General features: G+C 38.3%; 1 protein-coding gene across 1 annotated transcript; it reads left to right on the top strand.

Moving 5' to 3' along the window:
- The first annotated feature begins 672 nt into the window (after positions 1–672).
- On the top strand, positions 673–25,997 carry shmt2 (serine hydroxymethyltransferase 2 (mitochondrial)). The gene is made up of 12 exons (XM_059329461.1): positions 673–846; positions 9,937–10,128; positions 13,144–13,223; positions 14,993–15,193; positions 15,345–15,426; positions 18,002–18,124; positions 20,454–20,593; positions 20,824–20,986; positions 21,420–21,519; positions 22,647–22,802; positions 23,538–23,645; positions 24,174–25,997. The coding sequence occupies exons 1-12, from the start codon at positions 688–690 to the stop codon at positions 24,299–24,301; spliced, it is 1,632 nt and encodes a 543-aa protein (XP_059185444.1). The 5' UTR covers positions 673–687; the 3' UTR covers positions 24,302–25,997.
- The last annotated feature ends 1,017 nt before the right edge of the window (positions 25,998–27,014 follow it).

The following is a 27,014-nucleotide window of genomic DNA, read 5'->3' as shown; positions in this document are numbered from 1 at the left end:
TAAGAACTGTCGTATGTCTTAGGAACTTCTTTGTTTTCTCACTTAGGAAGTTCTTAGGTTTTTAACTTGATCACTCGTATGATTCCTAGTGATTAATGAAGTAATATCAAATACAACAACTGCCTCTGTGATTTACTAAGAGTAGGCTTACATTGTAGTGTAATCTAGGAACAGCCCCATGTCAGACTGAAAGGAAAGGACATTTCAATTAAATGTCAACTGCCAAAATAAGCTTTATGTGATACATTCAGAAAAAAACTACTCTGACCAACTTCAATGAACAATATTTGTTAACACAATGTCTAGAACTAAATTCAATATTAAAGAAATCAAATAAATGTCATACAAATTAGTTCAAGTAAATACAAATCAAGACTTACCTTTCCGCTGTAGCTGTTTTAAGACTGGTGAGGGCAGTGAAGAAATTTGTGAAGAAATCCAAGAACTTTGTTTTCAAGAATCTCATTTGTTCTCAAGTTCTATCTTAGGAAAAAAGTTAAGAAGAAAGTTAAGAAAAAAATAAAGAAAAGATAAGAATTTCTTCATGAATACCAAATCTTCTTAAATTCTCTCTTAAGAGCAAAGTCAAGAAAAAAGTGGCACTTAAGATGCATTTTTTTCCTTAAGAATGCTCTGTGAATCCGGCCCCAGGTTTGCGTAATTTCCTCACAGAGGCCTACATTTCCCATGAAGCCTTTCGGCAGGAAGAGCGTAACCAGCCGTTGCCAACAACTTCAAACAGCCCTTTCGGAGCCTGTCAGCGGAGTGTCGCCTGGCTGTGCTACTAGTTCCTCTGGCCTGACAACTGGAAACATGCTCTCCTTCGCTCTGAGACAACTCACACGGGTATGTGCATGATGAAGTGCTGTTTTTGTGTCATAATTTGTGTGACTGTGTGTTTTGAGTTGGGTAATTTAGCATTTTTTGTGCGGTTGAACTGTAAGCTAGCCTAACGTCAGGAACAGTCGTTGGGGGTTTTAAATGCCCACCTGCGCTTCTAATAAGCCTCTAAATGTAAGAAAATCAGGGCAGTTAACTGCTAACTGTCTTTTCTGTCACGTCAAAGTTGTATTTTTGGTAACTTAGCTGTTGTTTGCTGATAAGCTAGCAGGCTAACTGTCACGTTACATAGCTGCAGCTGAGTCCACGCAATGATGCAACAGCGACTGCTCAGTTTCATCATGTGGGAAAACAAGCACCAAGCGTCTCTGCATCACGATAAACTTCAATTATAACCATCTCTTGGATTGTTTAGTCATGTTTACTTAATGAAATGTTTTGTGTTTGTTTGTTTTTACAATGTATCCGCATTACACACGTTGTTTTGCTTTTACTTAACCCTCTGGAGTCACCAAAAGCTCCAAAGCATGACTTCTTGATCTCTCCATGAGGCCAGTTTTAGTTTGATGATGATGATATACCAAGTAAAACTGGAGACAAGGTCAAATATATTTTGTATAAAAATATAGAACTGGATGTAACCCTCTTATATGTTACATTTGCAACCTGTGTTCACATTTGCAACGTTTAAAATTCTTCATCAAGCATGATCATGATTTGGAAGGATTCCAAATCACATTTTATGTTGTTTTTTCTTTGTTTTTTTTTGGGTTCGAAATGTTGATCCGGTAAGTCAGGATTAAATAACTATTATCAAGTCATATAGTTGTGGTTGTGCTGGAAAAAATTATAAAAGCATGGCATTTAAACATTTTTTAGGTGGTGTATACAGGAAGGATGAAAAGGATTAAAAAATGGACAAAGTAGTCCAAGACTCCATAGAGTTAAAGGGGTTTTATGAAGTGAAGTGGAAAGCCTCAGTCATGTAAACTGGTGACTAAAGGTCAGACAATGAGATACAGTAAGAGCCCCCCAATAACGTCCAAAGTGCATAAAGAGGCTGAAAAGTACAGCAGGAGCACTGGGAAAATATTAACTTTTCCTTAACATTAATTACCTAACAGATAAGGCAGCATTTTCATCCTTTGTTTCAGCAGGGTTGGCAGATTATTGACTTAAATATTTATTACTTTAGTGTATCTAGAAGGATAATGTAAGCTTAATTTTGCTGTCATGCATATTATCTTAATATATCTGGTGAATCTAAGCTCAAAGGTCCCCTTACCTTACATGTACCCAGTCACCAATTTATTAGATGGCTAAAACTAATGATAAAACTCTAATATTTAAGCTACTCGTATTGATATAAATGTGTTTGACAAAAGTATTTGAAACACCTTTAAGTTTAACAATTCAACAGCACAAACTGCAGCCACCAAAAGGTCCATTAAGTTGAATGAACACCTCTCTAAACTACACCAACAAAATCTAAACACTTTAACTTTAAGTATTTATTGCAGGGTTGTAAATATTACCTTATGCTTATCCTATTATGAACACCTTTTGAGGTGGTGTTAAAAAAAGTAACTTTAACATTATATGCTTCACAAAGATGTGCGTAGGACTCGTGGATAGTGACATTCTGTTTTTCTGCTAAATTAATATTACATGTGTTCCCTTTTGGATAAATTAATTTGACATGACATATCACTTGCCCAGTGATCTTATTTTAAAGTTGCATGAAGTTTCAGCATTTTTTAATTTAACGAGTTGTTTGATTAGTTGAGGCATCAGGGTGACGGAGGTGTTGGGGAAAAAAAAGTTTGTTGAGGGCTATTAATATCTTTATTTTGAACTTTATGATGTGACCCATTTCGGAGATGGTGCAAATTTTATTTAGTTTCTCAGAAACAACTAGGCTATGCCAAGTTTGTGCCAACGTCTTATGGCATGTATTCAGACCTAGTTTTATTGGTCACTGTCAGTATGTTTGAAGTTTCCTAATAAACTCACTGATTCACATGCTTGCATGCTTTTCTTATTTGTGATAATTGGTTAAACGTGCATCTTCATTGAATTTTAGAAGTACTCACAAGACTCCTATTTCTTTTGGGTTAAGGCATGCCATGTCCTCACAGGACCTGTGATTCCAGTTCTTGTGCAGTTATTTCCTGTTGCTGTAACATTAATTTATGATTGGACTGAAAATAAGGTATTAACCTCAGTTTAAACCCAACTTTTGTGACTTGTATTTTAAAGAGTCATCCGTCGGTTGCTGTTGATATCATTATCTGTGGGGAAAACGAATTGCCTTGGATGTTACAGGGACGTTTGCTCAGAATTAGGCCAGTTGCTGCATGTAATTGAATCCAAAGATTCCAGTTAGTCAATTTTAAGATTTCATCATCTCTAATCTCATTAAGCAATCCTTTTTCCCAGTACAATGGGCCAAAGAAGCAAGGTTCTCCATTTTTTCCATCTAACTACATCCTTTTTCCTTTGTTAATGAGAGCTTATTTTAGAGTTTTATTTTACCCGATTTATTTATTTGGTTTTCAGTGCAGAGTTTCAGTATTATGACAAGCAAAATATTCCTGTTTGCAAAAGAGGAATGGCTGCCATACGTTAAAGAATCTGTCATTCGTAGCAAATCTCATATCTCAGCAATCACTTTGAAGTTTAACAACTTCAAAGTATTCCTGATCTAGTTTTTAACTGTTTAACAGGATGGATCTTGTTGATAAAAGAGTAGTGTATGAACAATGTTATGATTGGATGTCTGGTAGAGGGTTATCTTCAGGTTGAATACCAAAAAAAGAGCTCTGAGAGGGTTGGAAAGGTTTTCTGCACATTTTAGTATTCTTTATAGATTTTTTATCATAAATGTACCTATATTTTTTATATGAGCCGTTTTCTTTTTTAGCCTGTGTTCAAGCACAGAGGCAATGTAAAGTGAAGGAATAAAATACAGTCTAATAGAACCTCTTCAAGAACTGAGTTAAAAATGACACACATTTATAGTGAGTTATAGCATAGTGAGTGAAATAAGGTCACATTTTTTTTAATTTTAGATAGACGTTTGTGTAGTTATTAGAAGAAAGGAATGGCCTGAAATTCAGTTCAGCTGACTGACTGCTGTATCACTGTTTTTCAATCAGAGGTTTTTTTTAAGCTGCTGGTTTGTAAGAACTGCAGGCCTGAAGTCTGCTCAAATGTCTTCAATATGAAAAGTCATAGACATAGACAATTTACCCATCAGGTGGGTGATTCTCATAAAGCCAGTCTAAGCTATTTCGGTGAAGATTATAAGGACATACTTTATTAAAGTAAATATATTTCACTTTTATATAAATGAACAATATAACCAAAATGAGGCACAATTCATTGTTTTGTGTTAAAATAATATTGTCTATATTTTTATACATATTTTTGATTCACAATTTCATTACTGTAATGCGTCCAGATAAAAATGTCATGGTTTCCTCACACTTGTATACAATAAATATTTAATAAGCTTTATAAAAATAAATATACATTTGTTTAAAATGTATAATTTAACAGAATATAATCAAACAATGGTTTTTGACAATGTATAAAGAACAAAATCTGAATGAAAATTGATGAGAAAAAATGGTTAAATGTTACGGCAATGATAGAATTGTTTGCATTAACAATGTGTATATTTTAATAAAATACATTTTGGTAATACCAGCTAAGCTTTAGCATATTTTAGTGCTTGCCAAGGAAAAAAAAAAAAAACCTTTCGTTTTTTTTACAAATGTGTTACGGTAATGAATTTAGCTCACGGTGTCTCTAAAATGTCAGAAAATCCCTTAGAATTATTTTTAAAAGATTATAAATTCATATTAAACAGTGGCTTTAGATTGTATGGGTTATAAAGGGTCAAAGATAATATGTATTCAATGCTCTTGGATTATTGCTATGAGCTGCACCATGTTCATGAGAATCACCCAGGTATCTTTCATGATGTTGCATACTGAAATGACAGTATGGGTGGTTTGTCCTGAAAGGCTGGAAAATTCTCCTGCAGGGCTTTGTTTCTTGTTGGTCAGAGGAGGTGCTGCCCTTTGGAGTTTGATGCATAATCCCTACTTGGCATGCTTTTGTTCGAAGTTGTGAGTAAAAGATTTGCAGCTGCTCTCAAAAGTTAAAGTCAACAGAGTTTGACTTGGTTGGGAAAGGGGAAACAACATTATTAGTATATGTGGGCAACACGTAGGTGAAAACAAAACAGTGCTACTGGTCAGTATCGCATAGCAATAAGATTTGAGAATTTTGTTCTAACCTACTTTTAAAATTGGTTAAAAACAATAGTTTTTGATGGAACTATGAAACAGCCTTACTGGCTCCATCACCTCCCATGCCTTAACCACTAAAATTCAAGTTTAATGATTTTATACACATCTGTTTTTGACAAAGACGAACATAACACTGTGTCACCAGAGTTATTCTTTCTGTATTGGAGCTCAGTTTTATTCATTTAACAGATGGAAAACAAAAACAAATATTTTTCAGCCCGGTTTCATGGCCTCATCCTTCTTCTTTTTTTTTCAACAGCAATGTGTATAAGTTGCTTGGAGCTACTCTGATTCTATGAAAGATGTCTGCCACTTCCTTCAAAATTTTCAAGTGTTCCTCATGTCAAGACCAGCTTAAACACTCATCAAACAAACAAACAAACAAACATCTGCCAGCGTCTTGGGATGTCTCAGACTACTCGCGCATGTTTTAAGCATTTCTGCTTTATGAATGCAAAAACCACACAAAAGTGTTCTGTATCCAAATAATGCATATGTATATGTGTAGAGCAGTTTTTCAAAACATAACAGCATTTGATAAATTATCCTTTCAATTAAAAATATGTCAGACACATGCTGCTTCAGTCTCCTTAAATTTAAAGGGGTTAGGGTTGTGCTTTATCTGGCTTTATCTTAAATTGAAAATGTCAAATTTGGCTGTGGGAAATTATTTCAGTCATTTTTTTACTAGTTTATGGCACTTTATAGACAAAATTATGAATTAATGAATTACCAATAAATTGGTACAATTACCAGCAGATTAATTGATAATGATACTCGTACTTAGTTGCAGCCCAAGTTAGGTGAAGTTTGCTGCACCTGCCAGACAGCCCTTTCTTTCAATCAGAGGCTGTTAAACTTTTTTCATTCAAGAACCCCTTACAGCAGGGATACTGAACTTGCTTTGCCCGGGGGCCACTTTTGCAAAATGACAGGAGGCCAGGGGCCAGTTAATGAATACGCGTTTAAAATCAGCGTTGCACAATTTTAAAGAAAAGAAAAATCTAATTGTTGTGGGCACCCCAACAATGCCAAGAGTGCAGTCCGGAGCATGGATCTAGACTCCCCAGGGCACCAGGAAGCCCACTGTACAGCTCTTTCACCATCACCACAAGAAGTGTTGTGGAAAGATTACACCATAAATGTATCGTTCCACTTCACACACCTCCTTGAGATTGTCTTTTGTTGCCAACATTGCTTAAGTCTCTGATTGTCACCCTGACAACCCTTTGACCCAAATAGAGTGGAGTCGCCCTGGACTCAGCCTCCGTCCCTTCATGCCTCTTCACCCCATCCAGATTTCTCAGTCTAGTGTTATCTAGACTGAATCACAGGGCAATTTGTAACGGACAGCCCTGCTATTAGTCAGTGACAGGGAAAGAGGCAACTTCGTGTCAGACTGACGGATGCTGCTGCCCTGTTGACACTTCTTCTCTCTAACCTTACATATCTTTTTTTTTTTTTTTTCACCCACTGTGTTTTTTCTCTAGTCCCTTCTGTTGCTTCCGTTACCTGGCTGATTGTTGTTTGGTATAGCCACTGATGGACAGCAGTCATCTGTAAAATTGACTCGCCTCTGGAGCTGCTTCAGGAAATGGGCAAAAATAATACAGAACTAGGATTAATGAAATGATTTTCTTTCTTCCCTTTTCTTCTTCTCTTCCATTGGTCTTTGGGCACAGATGTTTGACAGGAAAAGTTAAACTGCCAACAATTACCTTATCATTGTCAGGCAGATGCAGTGTATCTGTGACTCTGCCATTATCTTGTGCTTGGCGCCCAGGTTGATGTGGCCTATCCCGCCCCTTTTCTCACAGCACAGTTTTCATCAAGTTCACCTTCAAACGACAGCATCATCTGTCGCCTAAAAATAGTCTCCACTGTGACATATTTGGTGCTTGTATCTTGGCTCTCACTTTTCTTGGATCAGTTTATCTTGTGTTTATTAATTAATCTCCTGTAATGATCAGGGCTGGGAAATGAGGCAGGAAAGTGGAGAGGCAGACCGCAGGGACTAACCTATGTGTTGTTTGTTTAATCCCAGTGCTGTCCCATTTGGACACCGTGGAAGTGATGTCGATGACAAGATGAACTAATAAAAGCACCACATGAGTGCTACTTGGCTGAGCGACCGTAGCAGCATAGGGTGACATGATGGGGACAGGAAGAGGGTGGGAAAAGGAAAGCAGGGCTGAAGGAGGGAGAGGCACCCTTGTCTGTAGCGCTATAACCATGGCAGCATTGGCTTGTGTTGGGTCTTTCTGCCACTGCTTTCCGTGGCCTTGGTGTGTCCCAGCAGAAGCACAGACAGCAAAGGACAGTTCCCGTCACGATTTAATGACCCGTGTGATTTCTCAGCGAGAAGCAGCCCGACCTGTCTCCCCAGGCCCTCATCTCTTCCAGAGCCCGGAGGGGGGGGCCTTCTCCCCTTTTCCACCATCCACACTGCCATCGGTGACAGAAGGCCAGAGTAGAGACTGTTAGAAATCGGCCATTAATGTGCCAGTTGCCTCCCCTGGTGTGTCACCGTTGCCCCCTGTGCCACCCCGGGGAGCAGATGAAGAGGCGGAGTGGAGAGGATGGGTCTAACAGCGATGGAGTAGATAAACTATTTGCAAGCTGTTCCTCAGGATAAAGTCTTCTTATTAACTGTTTTTTTACAAAGCATGTTGAATTATGAGACCATGGTTGGTCAGGCAGCTCTTATTAGTTTTGCCAAGCAATAACATTTTTAATTTTTTGTCTAAAAAAAAAAGTGAAAAACTACAGAGTTGGTTTTGCTACAAAAGATTAAGTACCCAAGCATTTTCTACACCACATGGAATCAGCATAAGTTGCATTTTCTTTTTTCATGTGGGTGTCCTCAACTAGTCCTGAGCATTGTGTTAATTGCTTTTTAATGGTGCAATTAAAAGGAGGTTGTCCCTCACACCCCAGCACACCTGTACAGATGATAACTATAGGTTGGCAGTGGTTGGATTGATCTCAACACAGAGTCATCATCATATTGTTGATTAAATGACGAGAGAGAGCAAATTTGTTCTGAATGCAATCAACCTGTCAAGGATCTCTTTTTCTATTTTCTAAGTGTTTTCTAAGTTCTCCCACACAGTGTCCTGCCTGTTGATAGTGGTTTATAAAAGGAACTTAAGCACATACAGCTAGGCCTGTCAAAATAACCATTTTTAGTTGGATAATTATTATTTTTTATTTTTTATTAAGACAATTTATGCCATTGCTATACACTTAATATACTAGCAAAATAATGCAAACATTTCAGACATGTATATCTCAAATTAATACAACCTAAATAAATTAATAATGGTATAAGGAGTGATTTATAACATAACAGGCAATATATAGTCAACACAGTTCCTCGTTGTTAGGACATTTGTTAACAAACTAAGGACATAATAGCTATAAGTTATAATTTTAAGTTGGATAATGTAAGTCACAACAAGTTGCCAGTGTTTTTTGGTTGCTACTGCTACTCTGAATCGCAGCAAATGTGCCTTAGCATGTTTTTGTTTCCCTGTTCAGTGTGCTAAGGCGCTGTGAAAAAATACTTTGTCATTCTGCCCAAGTTTCATAACAGTCTGGAAAACCCTGCTGTTTTTCTGCCATCATGTTGGGGAAAAAAGATTGGTGACATTCATATTCAAACAAACAAACAGACATATTAACAACTGGCAAGATTGCATGACGAACATGACCTTGATTATTTTTGCTGTCCTCATGAAGTCGATGATATAATTGTTGTGACAGTTCTACATACAGATGTAACACAAGAAAATCTTTTGGTATGCACAAAGGCTTTATATTATCAGTGCAAAGAATCTGCTATATGCAATACCAAGTCACAAATTTAGTGTTATCCAACACAACGCATAGTGCATAATGAACTGGGATTGAATCCAGGATAGGATTCGGGTTGAACTTAGAAAAAAAAAAAAACAGACAAAGAAAGTGAAAATTATATGGACTCTGCACACTCACATGATCAAGCATTGCAGCAGCAGCAGCAGGAGAACTCGCCAGCTCCAGTCCAGATTAGATAAGCAGGAAGTGCTGAATCTGTTCTCTATATGCCTCCTTCGGTACACTGAGGCTGTAAAAGTCAGTCCCTCAGTTTGTAGAAGTGCTGATAGAAGCATAATTGAACAGCCATGCTGATTATTGATATCATGCAAACACGCCAGTTTCTAATTATACCAGTCTACATATTAGAGTGTATGGGGAGAAGAGGAGGGGACTTGAAATGTCTCCATATTTATATAGAAAAAATCAGGGTGTAACGTCAAAAATTATGTAAAATGATGAAATACATTCAGTAGAAAACATACCACTCTGGTTCCTCATTGTGAGTGAAGCCCCAAGTAGTTTAATCTACATAGATGATAAAAATCTACAATGCATGTTGTTTTAATTTTTGTCCTCCTCCACACACCCACATTTAAAGTGATTTTCTTATTGCATAAGATGCTCCTGATGACATCAGAAATCTTGCAGCTGCAGCTTTTTTTAAAGATATGGTAATGTGTTGTGCAGTAGTAACATTTTGGTTAAATAGTTAGTCTGCAGAATGGAAAAAAAAAAAAGCTCCCCAAACCTTGGCAGCCTATGTCAGTGCTCATGAGACCATTTCAATGCAGTGATCCTGAATTAGAAAATCTGTTCACAATAACTATTGTATCTGCGTACAACTAATATACTCCCAATTGATCCCTTTCCTTCTCCTCAATCCCCCCCAACCCTGCAACTTCTCTTCTGCTCACAGCCTCTGTGCCAGCGAGCCCCAGTTCGTCTCAGTGTTCGTGGCCAGCAGTCCCACGCCGCTTCCCGTACAGCAGATGAAGATCGTCCATGGACGGGCCAGGAAAGCCTGGCTCAAGACGATCCCGAGATGTGGGATCTGCTGCTAAAGGAGAAAGACCGGCAGTGCCGTGGCTTGGAGCTCATTGCATCAGAGGTAAATGTCTTTTACAAATTATGTTTATTTTATAACGTTTTTTGACTATTTAAAGCAGCTACAAGGAATTTTTAATAGTTATGAAACAGTCTCAATTTAATACTGATGCCTCTATATGACCTACATAAGCAAACAAGAGCATCAGTGAGAGGATTTCCATAAAGGTATTACTAACGCCTGTGCCCAGGTCCCATCCACGTGAAATCAGACAAAACAAGAAGATTTTGTTTCACTATCATCATAATAGATGTTAATGTTACATATTTACAAATAAATGAAGTACCTAAACCAGCTGTGTTTAAAAAAAAAAAAAAAAAAAAAAAAAAAACACTAGCCAGACAAAGATGACGCTTATGTAAACACGACTAATTTGGTCCACAGGGGGCGCCATAATCTGAACAAAATTAAGGTTGTTGCAGTTGCTGCAGTGCGTCTATTTAATCAAACAGCTTACCAAAAGATGGGAAGAATGGTATGCCAAAGAAAAGGGATTGACAATTTCCTCAAGCCTGATTATAAGCCTAGAGTATGTAGGATGTCAGAAAAACTTTTTATGCCGTTGTTTATGCGTAAGTGTATAAATAAGTAAAACTGGCCTCAACATTTGTATTTGCAGTGAATGGATTTCTTAAAACCTCTTAATTAGTCAGTCAAGGGTGTCATTTGGCAAATGCCTTGAAATGTTGACAGGGAGTTGTAATGCTGCCAGATGAATCACAAAACGTTTTTCAGTCAGTCCGCCTTTAGCATAATATAAAGACCCATCTTATACCATTTTGTACTGACTGAGTTGACTCATTTTTAAACAATGACAAGTCAACATAAACACTTACTCAGTGCCTGTTAGAGCTGGCAGCACCTCCCTCATATGTTGGCAGTGCGATTGTTGAGAACGCCTCATCACCCCTGATTAATGTTTTAGCAAAGTAGATGAATGAATAGACTTTCTATCCTTATGGATGTTTTGTGTTGTATCTTTTTTTCCATATCACCGCTGGCAGCATTGATAGAAAAGCACTTATCAGTGGTTTATCAGGGCTCATACTGTAGATAAATACAGTATGTACAGCACATCCAGTACAACAAACCATATAGCATTTAAAATTCATAAACCACAAGTCGAAAATAATTCTGTACTCGTATTTAATTCTAAACTGTCCTGCTTTTGTATGTTTTAATATTTTGTAGCAGTAAATTTGCTGTTTTTTAAAAAATATATTCAGTGGCTTGCTAAGGCAGTGAAACTGACCTTCTGGCTCCAACATCATAAATCATAAAACAGACATCATGATCTCTGACAATTGTTTTTCTGTTGTTTTTTTTTTTTAAGAAGTTCAAATTCAAATCAAGTTATTCAGACTTATGTTGTTTAATAGTTAAAATGCACACAGGGTAAACAGTACTTTCTGGAAGCAAGAGTAACTCTGTTGTTACAGAAACATTTGGCTTACTCCCTGTTTTCATTCCAAGACTAGATGGTGTGAAATGGAACATTTTACTATTCAAAAGAGCAGAAGAGGTTTTTATCTCGTATTGTTCTTTCTCTCTCCTCCTGTTTCTTCTCCGCCACAGTAGTTGTTCACTGGAGTATATCGGCCCTCTCCCTGCACAAAGCCTGACCGCTCTAGTGTGAGATAAAGCTGATATCTTCATTCTGCCTCCTCCCCACCTCACTCTGCAAGGCACATCACAGTACAGCTCAGGCAGGCATTCCTTGAATGAAAAGACATACATTTCACCACACCTGTCCACACATACACATACGCACATGCACACACTATGAGAAGCAAATGCATTTCCTTTTGTAATATATGCACAGTTGTCAGCATGACAGACGGACGCAACAGAGAGCTTTTATTGGAGCTGTTATCTCCCTTGATCTTCTCTTGGCTTCTAGGTGAAACATTAGCATACACACACGCAATACACACACCAACACCTCAACGAAGTAGAGAGTATGTCGACGAGACTGTACTGTTTGTGATTGTTTTGTGTCCGAATTTACTTTTTATTTAGTACAGTGTTGTGTCAGGAGTCAACAGAGGTTCAATAGACTTTGCAAGCCCTCAGTCAAATGGGGATATCCCAAGCACATTTTTTAACCCAATCCCAATTTGAGTCTTGTTTATCTAACATCGTACTTGTGTATTTTAACACTTTACTCCTCAAAAAAGGACGCAATCTCAGGAGAAGAAATCAAAGAAATGTATCAGTGGGGTAGAAGCTATTACAAGAGCCATTACAACATAAACGGAAAGTTGTAACATGCCAGTTACAGTAACATTTTCAGGAAATAGGGCTGCAACTAATGACCGTGAAAAATACTACAAAATTACTTCGTTTTTTTTTTTCTAACCAATACTTTTAAACCAGAGATGATTCAAGTTTATTATTAGATAAGCCAATAGGAATCATCATCACAGTTGAGAAGCTAGAACATAGTAGTGTTTAGTATTTTCCTTTAAAATAGTTAATCAAATATTAATCAAAATTGGTCTAGCTCTAATGTAGGGAATCTAATATTAAGAAGTCCAGTAAAATAAATCAAAGGGATGAGTCTGCTGAAATCAGGCCAACAAAATGAATTTTCAAAAATCTGTTACTGGTATTGATTATTAAACAGAAATATTAAACATGTCTTTTTCATCTTCCAACACACAGACAAGATATAAAGGAAAACTTTTGAGGGGTAATTATACCCCTTTTGCAGCAAACCGTACCCACTGAAATTTGTTTTTCTTGGAAAATGCATTGAGGCCAAACCATTCCGTCCCAGCATGTGCAGAAAAGTTTATTACATTATCTTGTATCCTCCGGCAGCGAGGCGATAAGCATTGTGAAGTGCAGAGTGTTAGTCTATGGAAGTCCAGAGGTTCAATACTGTAATGATTGCCTTTAGCTGGAGGGGGATTTCTCACTATCACTTAACAGACTTTAATTTGCCGTCCTTGTCCCTTCTGTCCACTCGCGCCATTGATCTGAGTGTGTGTTTGCTTGCGTGTGTTCTCACCACAGAATTTCTGCAGTCGAGCGGCTCTGGAAGCTCAGGGCTCCTGTCTGAACAACAAATACTCTGAAGGCTACCCAGGGAGAAGGTGAGTGTGTTTATTCAGCCACACCCTGGCTTATTAACACTTTTGATATTCTGTGCTTTAGGGTATTTGTTGCAGACATGCACACATAAACACGTGCATGCACTGATTCAAACTGTGTGCTCTAGCATGCCTTCTAATAGTTCATGCCAACCACACATCAAATAATCCAGAGCCCCTGCTTTGCCAAAAAACACTCCTGAGGGGATACATTGTAAGAATTCAGTGCCCAGGCTGATAGTTGCATGTTTTCTATTTCCAGTTTTCCTATTTACTATTATTTCCCTTAGATAATTCACATTTATCAGCAGCAAACAGAGAGCTGACCTGTTTTGAAATGCTTCTCATTTGATGCCTTTGATTCGTAGAATACAAGCCTACCATGAATCTCCCTCCTCCATGTTTTTTTAATTTTACATTTTTTCCCCCCACATCCTACTCATCTGCTGTTTGCGCTTTAATGTAATGAAACAAAAGGATGATCTCATTGAATGAGTGGTTTGTACGGGAGCCATCTGTTGCTCCTTCATCTCTAATTCCACTGAAAAGGTTTTATGAGCATTTTCACCTGAGATGTCCCAGATCTATGCAGTTACGTTGGTCTAGCTTGCTTTAGATGTTTGTAGCCAACGGCGCTGAGGACAGACATTGCTGATACTGATTGGCAGCTATAACCAATTATGTAATTTATCAAATGACAATGTGAACAGGGTCTCTCATAGTCAAGGATTTGGTTGATTATTGTCTTTAGGCTCATCACTGAGCTTCACAGTGAGTTTCAGCTCGTTGTTTCACTGTTTGGCTGCAACTTTCCTGTTTTGTTCACTCTCATCACTAGTGTAATTTTCAGCCTCAGCAGGCAGCTGTTTCTACTGAAATGGGTCTAAAAACCCACTTTACACTTCCTGCTCAGCAGAAAACAACAACCAAACAGGGGTAGTGGCTCGCTGGTGAACATAGTGGAGAATTAAGTAGCTAAAGAGACCCAAAACAGAAATAAACTGAGTGAATATTACTGTACCAGAATCATGACTCCAAACAAATGATGATGTAGCTTTGTAACTGCTGGATGTGTAGCAACTTTTGCTAACAAGCTCTGTAAATAAATTAAAAGATAAGATATATCAGGGACTGTTTATTGTACATGCACAAAATATTCATTCTTTTTGCCCTTATTCTGAAAAGATCATATCCCTACTAGCTAATAATCAATATTCCTCTACTTCCAATTACATGCAGCTGTGCATATTACAAATAACTGAACATTATTATTCTTTGCCTCAAAATAGGATTTTTTCAAAGTTTTCCAGCACTGGCTGAGTTGAGGAAAACAGTCGAAATTGTTATATTTGCGCATAACCAAAATCCTGCTGATAGCAAGGTCTTTCATAATGTTTAAAAGTGATGTCTTTCTGCTTCTGACCAGAAGTGGGGGCTATTCTTTTGCATGCATCAACCTCCTAAAACCTGAAGAATATTGGTCTTAATCTAAAAATGCTATATATGTGTATATGCTTATTTAGAATAGCCAAACAGATATGCTGTTTACATGACCTGTATATTGTCATATATGGAATAATAATGGAATATTAGTGTGCATGAAAAATGCATTCATTGTTGCATTAACTTGCTTCTGCTGTCCCCAAGTGGCCACAAAAAATCTGTAATTGCAGGTTAAAGCTTTATAAATATTAAAGCCTAATCCAGCAGGTTATTCACAGGAGTGATGCTTCTGTTACTAGATGACCTAAGGGTGCTTTTTCCCCACACAGGTACTATGGAGGAGCAGAAGTGGTGGACCAAATTGAGCTGCTGTGTCAGAAACGAGCCTTGGAGGCCTTCGACCTGGACCCAGCTCTGTGGGGTGTCAACGTGCAGCCATACTCTGGCTCTCCCGCTAACTTTGCCGTCTACACCGCCGTGCTCAAACCCCATGACCGCATCATGGGCCTAGACCTGCCCGACGGAGGACAGTGAGTAGTCACTGCTGCTTTCTTGTTATTCTTCATCTGCACCCTGTCGCTTATTTTTTCTTTCACCTCAAAATATTATATTTTTGCAATATAATGTGACAAATGTTTTTTCTTTCCATCTGCATCTGTGTGTTTCTGTTTTTCACCCCAGTCTGACCCACGGATACATGTCCGACGTGAAGAGGATCTCAGCAACCTCGATCTATTTTGAGTCCATGCCTTACAAGCTAAATGTGAGTAGAGAACCCTACAACTGATATCCTCAACAACACTGAGTCAGTAATGACATTTAAGCATTTTCATATGATTTTTTTCCTGTTTTATCTTACAATATCAGATAAGGGGAGCTTTCTAAATTACAATAATGCAATTCTCTAATGTGAAGATAATTGCAACCACATGAACCAGCACGATTTGTCAGAGCTGCCCATGTGTCAGGGGTTACAGGCTTCTCAGATGTCAGATGCCTCTGCAAAGCATTGCTTGTTCTGCTGCAGCACTCTGCAAAATGTGTCCCATCTTCCAGTACTACTATTGATTATCTCTGCTACTTTGTCAGTTTCTACCCTTAATTTTACAGTTGTTGGTTGAAGTAAGAGGTTGTGCTAGCCACACTAGGCTAGCATACATTTACACTTAGACTGGTGTAAATGTTTGCAAGTGAACACATTGTACAGTATGTTGTGTTTAAGGTGGTTTGTGCCATTTCACTGTTATAGCAACTGGGATAGAATATGTGCTGCCTACAATAAACCATACAAAATAAATTAATAAATAAATTGCTGCTATTTTGTTGGCCATATAGTATATAACAATTTCAATCAGCCTCATCAGTTATGAAACACATTGGTCATTTTGATCAAAATGAACACCTTCATTAAAGTAACAAGAAGGAACAAGAAGTTAAAATGTTCAATAAGCACAAATATCTAAATGTATGCATGCCAAATATTTTTTCTTGGTTTCTGTTGGAAAAGAAAAACATTTCAGTAGCAGTATGTTGTTTTAAATATATACAGGAAAAAAGAGGGGGGAAAAACAGATGTGATCCTTTTTTGGGAAATGCTGTTTGCTTTTGTGTCCCCACAGGGACGACACAAGGCAGTGTGGGTGGGGATTCAATGTCTAACTCAAGAAATGTCAGTCTAGCAAGCTCTTGCTGCCAGGTGTTTGGCGACAGAGATGCATAAACGCAGGTGTTTTGGTTGATGTATGAGCTTCTCACCCACAATGCAACCATACAGTCCCATTAGTTTAGTATAATAGATAAACATTAAAAGTGCGGTTTTACACCAGCTAGGGCTGGGCGATATGGACCAAAAGTCATATCCCAATATATTTAAGCTGGATATCGATATGCGATATATATCCCGATATTTTTTATATCTGAGAGAGCAAATGTTCAGTCAAAATTAAAGCCAAATTTGACATGTCACAAATAGTTTTATTGAAACAGTTTTTTTAAGTGAACAGAAATACTGTATAACAGGAGTACCTATTTTTTTTAAATCAAAGCTCCATAAAGTGCACATTTAAGTAAAAAATATCTTAAATGAAAATAGCCTATGAAATAAAATAGGCCAATCTTTTTCTGAAATAAATGTATTTATATGAGAAAAGGATAACAAACATTACAAAATAACAAAATATAATAAACCCTAGTAAGGGCAGCATTTATATATAAAGAAAAAAAAAGAACTATATCGATACATGTGATATGGTCTAATTCTATATCACATTTAAAAATATATCGATATTTTTTTTTATATCGCTCAGCCCTACCACCAGCATTAAAATCTGTACAACCAGGGTCCCTTAGATGTGGATGCATCATATATTAGTGTATAGTATTTTATTCCTGGGGTCATGGTAGTGTGGTGGTGTTGGTAGCGGCTGATGGATGGCCATGAGAGTGTGCATGTCCAGACCTGCTGATGTATGGGCAGGCAGGACCCCTCTGCGAGAGAGATAATGGGAAATCGACAGGCTGGCCAGCACCACTGGCTCTGTCTTCACAATGAGCAGCTTGATGGAGTGAGGGGGCATCCATAGATGTGCTCTGGAGATGGGAGATTATCAGGTTGTCTAAATAAAGCTTTCCCTCCTCCGTTTTTCCTTTTTATTTTTTCTTGTCTGTGTCTCCCTTATTCTCCATCCTTTCTGTCTCTCACTTTGTTTTTCTGCTCTCTTTCTCTCACCTGTATTGTCTCTTCTCTGATGCTTAGATGGGGAGTAGAGGTTGAAACTGAAGAGTTCAGGCAAAAGACACTCTAGTCATTTGACTGTTGCAGTCTGCCTCGTTTCATGCTACTCAGACGATCTGTTTTCAGGGGATGTACGTCTAACTTATGTCTCAAATGGCCTTTTTTCAATGAAAAGAACGGTCTCCAAACCAACCTCTGATCTGTTGAGCCTCATCACACCAGTTGAGTAGATCCCTGAAAGGTTGAATTAGGATAAGTAGGGGAGCATTACTGCAATTGCTCCATCTTCTTCGTTGATACCATGGGTTGAAATGTCTGCCTTCGATAAATTCCTTCCCCTTTTAAGGTAGCCAAAGTACTTCAAATGCAGCTGCTTCAAATGAGCTTCAAATGGAAAAAATCTCTCTTCCGTGTTGATATGTTTGCTCTTGATCTTCGAGATATCTGACAACTTTTTCTTCATCCTCTCATGTTCCTTTTTTCCTCTCCTCCTGACCCTTACTCTGCCTTTTAATATTCTCATATTCATCCACCACTTTTCCCTCCCTCTCTGCCGGTTTTTTCTCTCACTCCTCAATCTGTCTCCCTCTTCGTTTCTCTGCAGACTGCAACAGGACTCATAGACTACGACCAGCTGGAGATGACGGCCAAGCTGTTCCGGCCCAAGCTCATCATCGCTGGCACCAGCGCCTATGCCCGCCTCATTGACTACGCCCGCATCAAGAAGGTGCATGGAGAACTCTTTCTGTATTCAAAAGTGTGTGTGTGTGGTGTGTGTGTCCCTGTTTTCTCATCCTACATTATGAAGGTCAGCCCAGCTTTATCGTCTTATTTCAAACTCAATCAACCTTTTACACTGGGCTGTCACACACACCTGCTCTTCTTACTGATGGGTGATACCTAGCCAGGATCACTCCCAACGATATCTTTACTAATTTCTGTCTCACAGAGCGGACCTTTCTGCTCTAAGTACAGAGTATTCATTTTTAAAACTTCTACATATCCAAACCAATTCCAGGGGCTCACCAACACAGATGCTTTCTCGTGCCTACTCATCCGACCTAAACGTGGATCCTCGCACTGACTCACACATACACAGCAGCAACTTTTTACTGCACACTTCACCGCACTCTTTGGCAGTACACAAGAGCCCCCTTTATCTGTTTTGTTATACCCACCCGCTGATTCACTTCATTCACTCCATGACTGCCTCCCTTTGTTGCAGAGCCCCACTTTAGCTGGTACCATCAGATGGAGTGTCCCACCATTACAGAGCTGTGTTTTTATTAAGCACCATAACTACTTTGCCACTAGGCCTGAAGTGGGGCCATATTTTCCCCCTGGCATGTCTCTGTGGAACTGTTCACTGTTTTATGGCAGAGTCTGCCGAGCCGGGCTCCTCTCCAGCTTTCCAGTGTTGTGTTACCTAGAATGGAGCAGGCTTCTTTTTAAAAAATCTAAAATTTGTTTCACTATCGGTGTTCATCAGCTCCCGCACATCACCCTCTTGTGTTCTTTACCCCCTCCGGTAACCCTGCCATCTATCCTGCCTTTTAATCTAATAAACATGTGCTGATCCAGTTTAGATATGAGAGGAAGGGAGATTGTCATGATAATGAATATTAATTGGAGCACTAAAAAGATTGTTTACTGCTCTGATCATTCGCCAGCGAGTCATTTGCATGTTAGCGAGCTATTTATTGTTTGTGCCTTTTTCAATAAATGCTGGCAAGAGACGGCAAGGATTTATTGAATTATGCTGTAATACTCCGGGCCTCTGAAGACTGCCGAAGAGTGTAATAACACCAGCTCTGATTTGAAATATCTGCCCTTTGAGAAGAACGGTACTACTTACAGATGTATAGTTAGTCATCAAATCTTAACCGTAGGGGTAAAATGTATATGTATTAGCACCAAGAGATTTTATCTCACATTTTTTATCTCTCATTTAAACATAGTGCACTGTCAAATAAAATACACAGCACAGTTTGGTCACTGATGACACAGTTTAAGTACATAGTTTAGTTTTATGATAACTATAGTGGTTTCTGGTAGCACTCTATATATCAAGAATAATATATTCAAATACAGTGCAGTTCATAAATGTTTTGACAGCTCACATTTTTGCTCTGGGCTCCAGGACTCTGCACTGGAAATTAAACAGTGACTGAGGCTGAAGTGCTGACTTTCAGCTTAGTGGGGGTTTGAGTGTGTTCACATCTATATTGGTACCAGTGTAGGACTCTTGTCCCCCAATTTTAAAAGTATGAAGAGGTTTTCATGGCCAAACACTGAAATGTTTGTAGCAAGCTAAGTCGGTCACCCGAAGATCAGATTTAAGATTGAATCCTCCATGAAACAAGCAACAAGTAAAAAAAAATGCTGCAAAGTGTCAAAGACTTCCAGCTGGTATTGACTACAATGGTTTTAAAACAAAATATTAATGACAAATTTATTTCACTTTTATCTGAACTTGTCTGAATTACAGAAACTATGTGTGAATTTCTACATAATTCACTACATCTGATGTGGATGCAATTTCATTCAAATTAGCCTTATATTTACTGTTTTATTTCAAATCAAATGTTCTGGAGCTGAGCCAAAATAGGAGATGTCACTTCCCCAAGACATGACTGACGGACTGACTGCGCTTCAGTTGATAGATAGATAGATAGATAGATAGATAGATAGATAGATAGATAGATAGATAGATAGATAGATAGTTTGGTTTTGTCATGATTTTAGGGTCTTGTACCTAAAAAGTTTTAATATCAAATTTCCTGCCCCAATGGTATACTGTAAATTTGTATAATTTTTCTGCGGCTTGGATGAGTCGGAGAGCAGCATTATCGGCTTTAATCAGCACTCGGAAGAGCTGCTCTTGTTTCTCAAATAGGCTCAGAAAAAACAGGCTAGACAGCCAACATTTTAATGTTTGTCTTTTGATGGGATAATGAATTTGATGTGTTTTTTATTTTGTATGTACCTGTTGTTTGCACTCTCTTCTGTGTCTGAAATAGTCTTTGAATTACATTTTTTACCCTTTTCCCCCTCAGCTGTGTACCGACATTAAGTCCTACCTGCTAGCTGACATGGCCCATATCAGTGGCCTGGTGGCAGCCAAAGCCATCCCATCTCCCTTTGAATATGCTGACCTGGTTTCATCTACCACACACAAATCCCTCCGAGGAGCCAGGTAAGAACAAAAGAAATTTGTCAGTTTCATCACCACTTCTGCACCGAGTGTCATGGCAATTGCTTTTATTAATAGCAGTTAAAATAGTTTGTGAAGTTGTGATTAGCCTCTAATCAGACAGCTGATGTACCATGGGGAGGGGCGGAATCAAATTACCAAGGATGAAACCTTGTTGGATTTTAGAGAATAAAGAGAATTGCTTTATCAGTCAATAAGTCTGTTCTGTCCAGGGCTGGCCTCATCTTCTATCGTAAGGGTGTTCGCTCAGTGGACAAGAAGGGGAAGGAGATCATGTACGACCTGGAGGACAGGGTCAACTTCTCTGTGTTCCCCTCCCTGCAGGGCGGACCTCATAACCATGCCATCGCTGGTGTGGCTGTAGCACTCAGACAGGTCAGCACAACACACGAACGCTCAATTTCAATGCAAACGTAACTTTATTTGTATTGATGGAACACTTTATTACCCTGGGCTGCTCTTTCCTAATAAGAAGCTGATAACTGGTGAACCACATTTCACAGGGAAACTAAATATTACCGCTGAGATGCTTTGGTGCAACTTGACTCAGGGAACTTGTTCCCTAAGCGACTGTGTGGGCATCTGCTCCTTCTCATTCTCAAGTGTGAACTGTCTGCATCTTAATGTTGTGCTTGATGGCTATTGAAATGTAATCCATTAGAGGAAGGAAAGGGAATGTCTCTCACTTGTACAAACATAGTAGAAGTGGTTTTCTTGATATTTCACTCATCATTTCTTGACCACCAACTGAGAAAGCTTAATGTGACTTCAGTACTTCAATCTAGCCTTTTTGTTATTTTGTGTCCAGGCACAGTCTCCTATGTTCAAGGAGTATATTGCCCAGGTAATAAGGAACTCCAAGTCTATGGCTACAGCCCTTCTCAGCAAAGGCTACACCCTGGTATCAGGTAATGTAACTTGTATTTCAGCATTCTTTTTTTTGTAATTCCCAGGCAGACAATAGCTTGGCAAACAGCAGAAAGAAACATAGAAGAACACAGTCAATCAAGAGAAATGTGCTGTCACAAAATGCAAATTCCACGACAGGAAAAAAAAACAACAGAAAGGCATTTAAATTCATGATGTGCAAATGGGCTAATGTCAGTGTAGCTGTCCTGTCAGTCAGGGAAATAAAACCAGATGAAAGTGGTCACTTTCTAGTTGTGAGCGAATGCTTGAATCTTGTACTGCATTTAATTTGCTGGTGTCAGCTTTTTTTTTTTTTTGATGTATAGCCTTCAACTCATACCCTGAAAAATACAGACTTGTCCTGTGCTTATACTGCATTGTGTGCATCTTCCCTTTTTCCATACCTTTTTGTAGATGTTTGTGTAAACACGACAGGAGTTGGGCAGCTGCGTTTTATACTGTTGTCTGTCTGACTGTTGTCAATGCGAAACTTGTAAAAAGGGGTGTGTACTTACTCAAGCAAGGAATCTATAGAGTTAAGTATGTCTGGTGCTTATACTAAGCATATATGAGCCGATAAAAAAAAAAAAAAAAAAAAAAAAAAAAAGCATAAATCAAACCATGGAATGGTGGCATCAACTTCTTCTATACAGTTTATGGTTTGAAATGTAAAAAAACAATTTTTTGCCTAAATTTATTCACACTTAAACATGATGACCGTCAATTTTACTATCAGGAATAGTTTTCTATATAGTTTAATGGTCTTGTACATTTGTCACCTTCACAGAGAGCTCATTGAGCTTCGTCTCAGGAGGAAGTATAACTTGTATTAATTCGTAAATTTAACATAAGCACGGTAATCAGAAGAACATCAAATGGATGTGCAATCAAGCATGGATAAATGCATGAGAAGGGTGAAGATGTGAAGCATTGTAGGCCTCGGCAGCACACTACCCAACAGTAATTTGACATCATCATTAACTGCACTCAGTGTTGTCTCCTTCAGCCAACGAAGCTTGTAACATTACCACAGCCATGTTAAGCTAAAGTTGAGGTGGCTCCAAAGTGAAGTCTACGAAGCCCCGGACTTTCCTCTTTTTTTTACTAAGATTGCTGAATATTTCAGGCGGGACCGACAACCACCTGGTCCTGGTTGACCTGAGGCCTAAGGGCATTGACGGAGCTCGGGCCGAGAGAGTGCTGGAGCTCGTGTCAATCACTGCCAATAAGAACACCTGCCCCGGGGACAAGAGCGCCCTGACTCCTGGTGGCCTGAGGCTAGGTAAGGAACAGCTTCACATTACACTACATTTAGCTTGACTCATACAGGGCCTTGTCGTACTTATTAAGGGTTTTATCGGAAAAAAACATGAAGAAAATGCTGCTTCATTGTCTATATTCAAAACCTTTTGAGCCTTGAAATGCCTGCAACTTTGTCAAGATGACCAGTGTTGATATATTGGTCAAATTTTCAGCATTTTGTGCTCTTTATTTAAAAAGGTATCAATTTTTCTTTGCACTTAGCATCCTCCTCACTTAATCCGTTTCTCTTACTTTTTTCAAAAAGCAGTTCTGCATATGGAAATTAGTCAGACACCAATTAAGCCACAAGCATTGAGCAGATCATGATTAATTAAGTATGTTTGGGGTTTTAATCATCTTCCAGGATGTTCAAGAGCTCCACATCTACACTGCCACATTTTTAGCATTGTCTTAAGGCGAGAAAATTCACCTATAGCGGATTGTACTGCACGTATCACCTTCTCAAATGTTTATTTTATTGAGATTTGGACGGCACCTTAGTGACCCATCAGCCATCAGCAACATTGTTTGTTGGTCTATGTAGAGTCATTACTGAAATTTCAAGAAGCTCCAGGGTTCTGTTTTTTCCCGAAGACCATATGGTTTCTAAATAGAATAAATTGCAAGGAAATTCATCAGAGACAGCTGAACCTGTAAGAGCAAAAGCACATGATTATAAGTCATTAGCTGTAAGTTTTGTGCTCTTCCGTCCCAGGTGCTCCAGCCCTGACATCCAGACAGTTCAAAGAAGCTGACTTTGTGCAAGTTGTCGAGTTCATGGATGAAGGCTTCAAAATCGCCTTGGACGTCAAGAAAAAGACAGGTAAACCTACTGTGAGAGGGGAGACACATTAAAATGTAAGCTGGTGTTTGGGAAGAACATTTGCTTCCCTTTTATGCCTCCATGCCAACAACAGCAGTGATTAGATGCTTTATGTTTAGTGGTTATTTGTCCGTCTGTCCCAATTTTGTGCACATCATGTATCAAGAGAAAGGGAATTCAGGAAACTTTAGTAAACATTCTTCTAACATCCACTTGGACTCAAGGATTAACCGATTCGATTTTGGAATTCAAAGGTCAAGGTCACTTCACTAAATACACTTTTTTGGCTATAACTCAAGAAAATGATATGCTAATTATGAATGTTAAAATCTGCATCAGCTTCTCCATATTGTGTACTACTGTAAAAGTAGTCACTAAGTAAAGACGGCAGGTTACAATATTATGCTGTATAATATTTTGACTTGTTGGATACTGAAACATGGAAACAGAAAGTGAGGATCAAACAAAGGAAGCAAAATCTCAATAAGAGAAAGCTGATGCCTCTTCCTTCTCTCTTCTCTTCTTCAGCAAAGCTCGTGGACTTCAAGAACTTCCTACTTGAGGACCCAGAGACTGTGGCTCGCATCGCCAACCTGCGCCACCGCGTCGAAGCTTTTGCCAGGCCCTTTCCCATGCCAGGCTTCCACGACCATTAAACCAACCCATATAGAGTCTGTGGGGCCATAACAGCCAGGTGGCAGAAAGCTGGCTGTGCAGAAGTGTACAAAGGGGGAGAAAAATGTCATGGCAGTGAAATGTGGTTAGGGCCTGCAAATCAGGATGGCTCCCTTTTTCCCCAATCAGATCTGGGAAACCACATTTTTTTTTATACTTCTTTGCAGTAATCCATCAATCCGTTCTTGTAAAAACTTGGCCTCCATGGTGAGGTAAAAAAAAAAAAGAGAGAATAAAATTAAACAGATTTTGTAGAGCCGAAGAACCTATTTTCTATTGTATGTGTAAAGATGTTTCTCAGTTGTTGTCACACCATTTCTTTAATGTGGGTGTGTGGGATGAAAATATAACGTCTAATCAAACAACCAACAGCTCTCGGTGTTGAACTCTGGGGCTTGATTAGTGTATAATTAGTCATTATAATAAGATACACAGAGAGGTCTTAATGCTGTAAAGAGTCTTAACTAATGTCACTAATGTAGATTATTATTTTCACAGAGAAATGTGTGCATGATGGCTTTCTTTTCTGTCTATGAAACCAGGTACACAAACAGGCTTCATGAGGTGAATAGGTGTTCTGTGAGACAAATTAATTAAGCTGAAGACTGGAGATTAACCCAAAATGTGGTCAAAACATAATTAATTAAAGTTAGGTATCTAACCAAGTTGAGATCTGTTCAAATCAGATTATACAGGACGTGGGCTAAATCATTGTAACATCTTTTTAATATACTATTTATATATGTATGTGAAGCAACACTACAAGCTGAGTTCACTCACTGAAATGTTTTTTTAAACATAATACAAATTTCAAAAAGTACAATTTAATGGGACTTTATTCGATTGCAGTACAACAACAAAAAAGTGTCTTTCTGAGGATTTGTCTTCTGTTTTGACTGGGATGTGATGGAATCATCTCTTTTTTTTTTTTTTTTTTCTCCAGCATATCATTGATGGCAGATATTAATTGCTATATATTTTGTTATGACAGATAACCAAATGGAATAATAGCAGAAATGTCATTCTGGATTATTTCACTTTCCGTAAAGTGCGTTTACAAAGAGTGTATACTTTTCTATGTATTATTTAAAAAGATTTCACCATGTAACATCCATCATTTCACATATATCTTAAGGTTTCCGATACCAGCCAATTTGCTGTACTGCAGGAAAGACTATTTATAGTGCATCCTGCCTGATTTAAGTGTTGTTTCACCATGTTGTTAAAGGAAACTATGAAGCACAGGCATTTTCAGTGTTTTGTTGTCTATGTGACTCACAGATTGGGACTGTCATTATCACTGCATCAGTGAGGAAGCAAGATTTCTATTTGTGAAATAATCGTACAGCACAATAGAGAAAACAGTGTTAGGAATCGTGTGGTTACTTTCTTACTTTGCACGAAACACAGCTTCCAAAGTAAACCAAATCATGTGAATTATCCATCATCATAAGCTTCCGACAGGCAATAGCCTAGACTTTGCCAAAATATACCATTACGTATTTTACTATGTCCATAAATCTGTTTGTCTGTAATCATCTCTAATATGTTGCCAGCCTCTGATATGTTGCCAGCCTTTGTACATCTACAAAAGTTTTCCTTACAGAACATGAACATTTTTATTAACATTTATTTACTATTAGCTAAGTCATAATAAAATCTAATGATGCAAATGTATACTGTGTGGTGTCATTGATAATTACCATCACTTGTCGAATAAACTTATGCAATGTGTGTGGATGTGTTGAGAAAATGTAAGTAGAATAAGCACGTACAATGGGTAATACTTTGTTTTGTACTACATTTATCTGGCCTCGATATATATACTATTTTACATACAAAACAGGATCATCTTATGAAATATGCTTTTATTTACTTTCAATATTAACCACTTCTTCAGTGCCAGACTTTTACTCGTCAAAGTATTTTCCCCAGTTCTGCTGTTTGCAAAAGATCTGAATATATTAGCCCTTTGGTGGATTATTATTATTATTATGACAATGTTGAGGCCTGTGTACAGAAGAGGATTTGGGTGCCGGATAGGAGAAAAAATGTGATTTGTCAAAGAATAAAGTTGAAATACGATTTCTAGAATAAATTCAAAATGTCGACAGTAAAGTTGAAATATGATTGCAAGAAAAAAATAGAAATGACGAGAATAAAGTCAACTTTGTTGTTGTTGTTTTCAGAGAAACAGCAGGTCTATCCGAACAGTTGGGTAGACTGCAAGTTACAACCTGATTTTTATAAAACAAGTCATAAAATGAGCAATTATGACAATATCTAATGGTAGTAAACTATTGTTTTGGGAAAATCTGCTTTTATGTAATTTGTGTGAATATTTTAGACGTATATTAGACATTGAGTGAAATCAGAACTCAAAAAGTTGACTTTATTCTAAATATATATATATATATATATATATATATATATATATCTTCGAGAGGAAGTTGCTGCGTTTTTGTTCTCCCTCCCGAACAAAAGCAGTAGGTGTGCATAAGTTGGTCTATCTGGGTGGCAAGGCATTGGTGGTTGTCCTCTTGCTTTCCAGAGTTGCTGCAAGACACGTAAGGACTTCATTGTGTCTCCAGGTGTATCGTCCTTGAGAGAGGCTCATCTTGCACCCAGAGAGAATGTGGCAGAGTGTAGCTGGCATTGAACACAGGGGGCATGATGGATCTTCACCCAGCCACT

Source organism: Centropristis striata, chromosome 3 (genome assembly GCF_030273125.1).
Source record: "Centropristis striata isolate RG_2023a ecotype Rhode Island chromosome 3, C.striata_1.0, whole genome shotgun sequence".
Classification (NCBI taxonomy): Eukaryota; Metazoa; Chordata; class Actinopteri; order Perciformes; family Serranidae; genus Centropristis; species Centropristis striata.
Note: the sequence above shows the minus strand (reverse complement) of the source record. Positions and strands in the feature narration are given on the sequence as shown.

What these genes read in the sequence shown, in the direction of transcription:
- shmt2 (XM_059329461.1), top strand. Translation starts at nt 688, where the DNA reads ATGAAGCCTTTCGGCAGGAAGAGCGTAACCAGCCGTTGCCAACAACTT. An exon ending in GAAGGCTACCCAGGGAGAAG is followed by an intron (nt 13,224 to 14,992) that starts GTGAGTGTGTTT and finishes TTCCCCACACAG; the next exon opens with GTACTATGGAGGAGCAGAAG. An exon ending in GACCTGCCCGACGGAGGACA is followed by an intron (nt 15,194 to 15,344) that starts GTGAGTAGTCAC and finishes TTTTCACCCCAG; the next exon opens with TCTGACCCACGGATACATGT.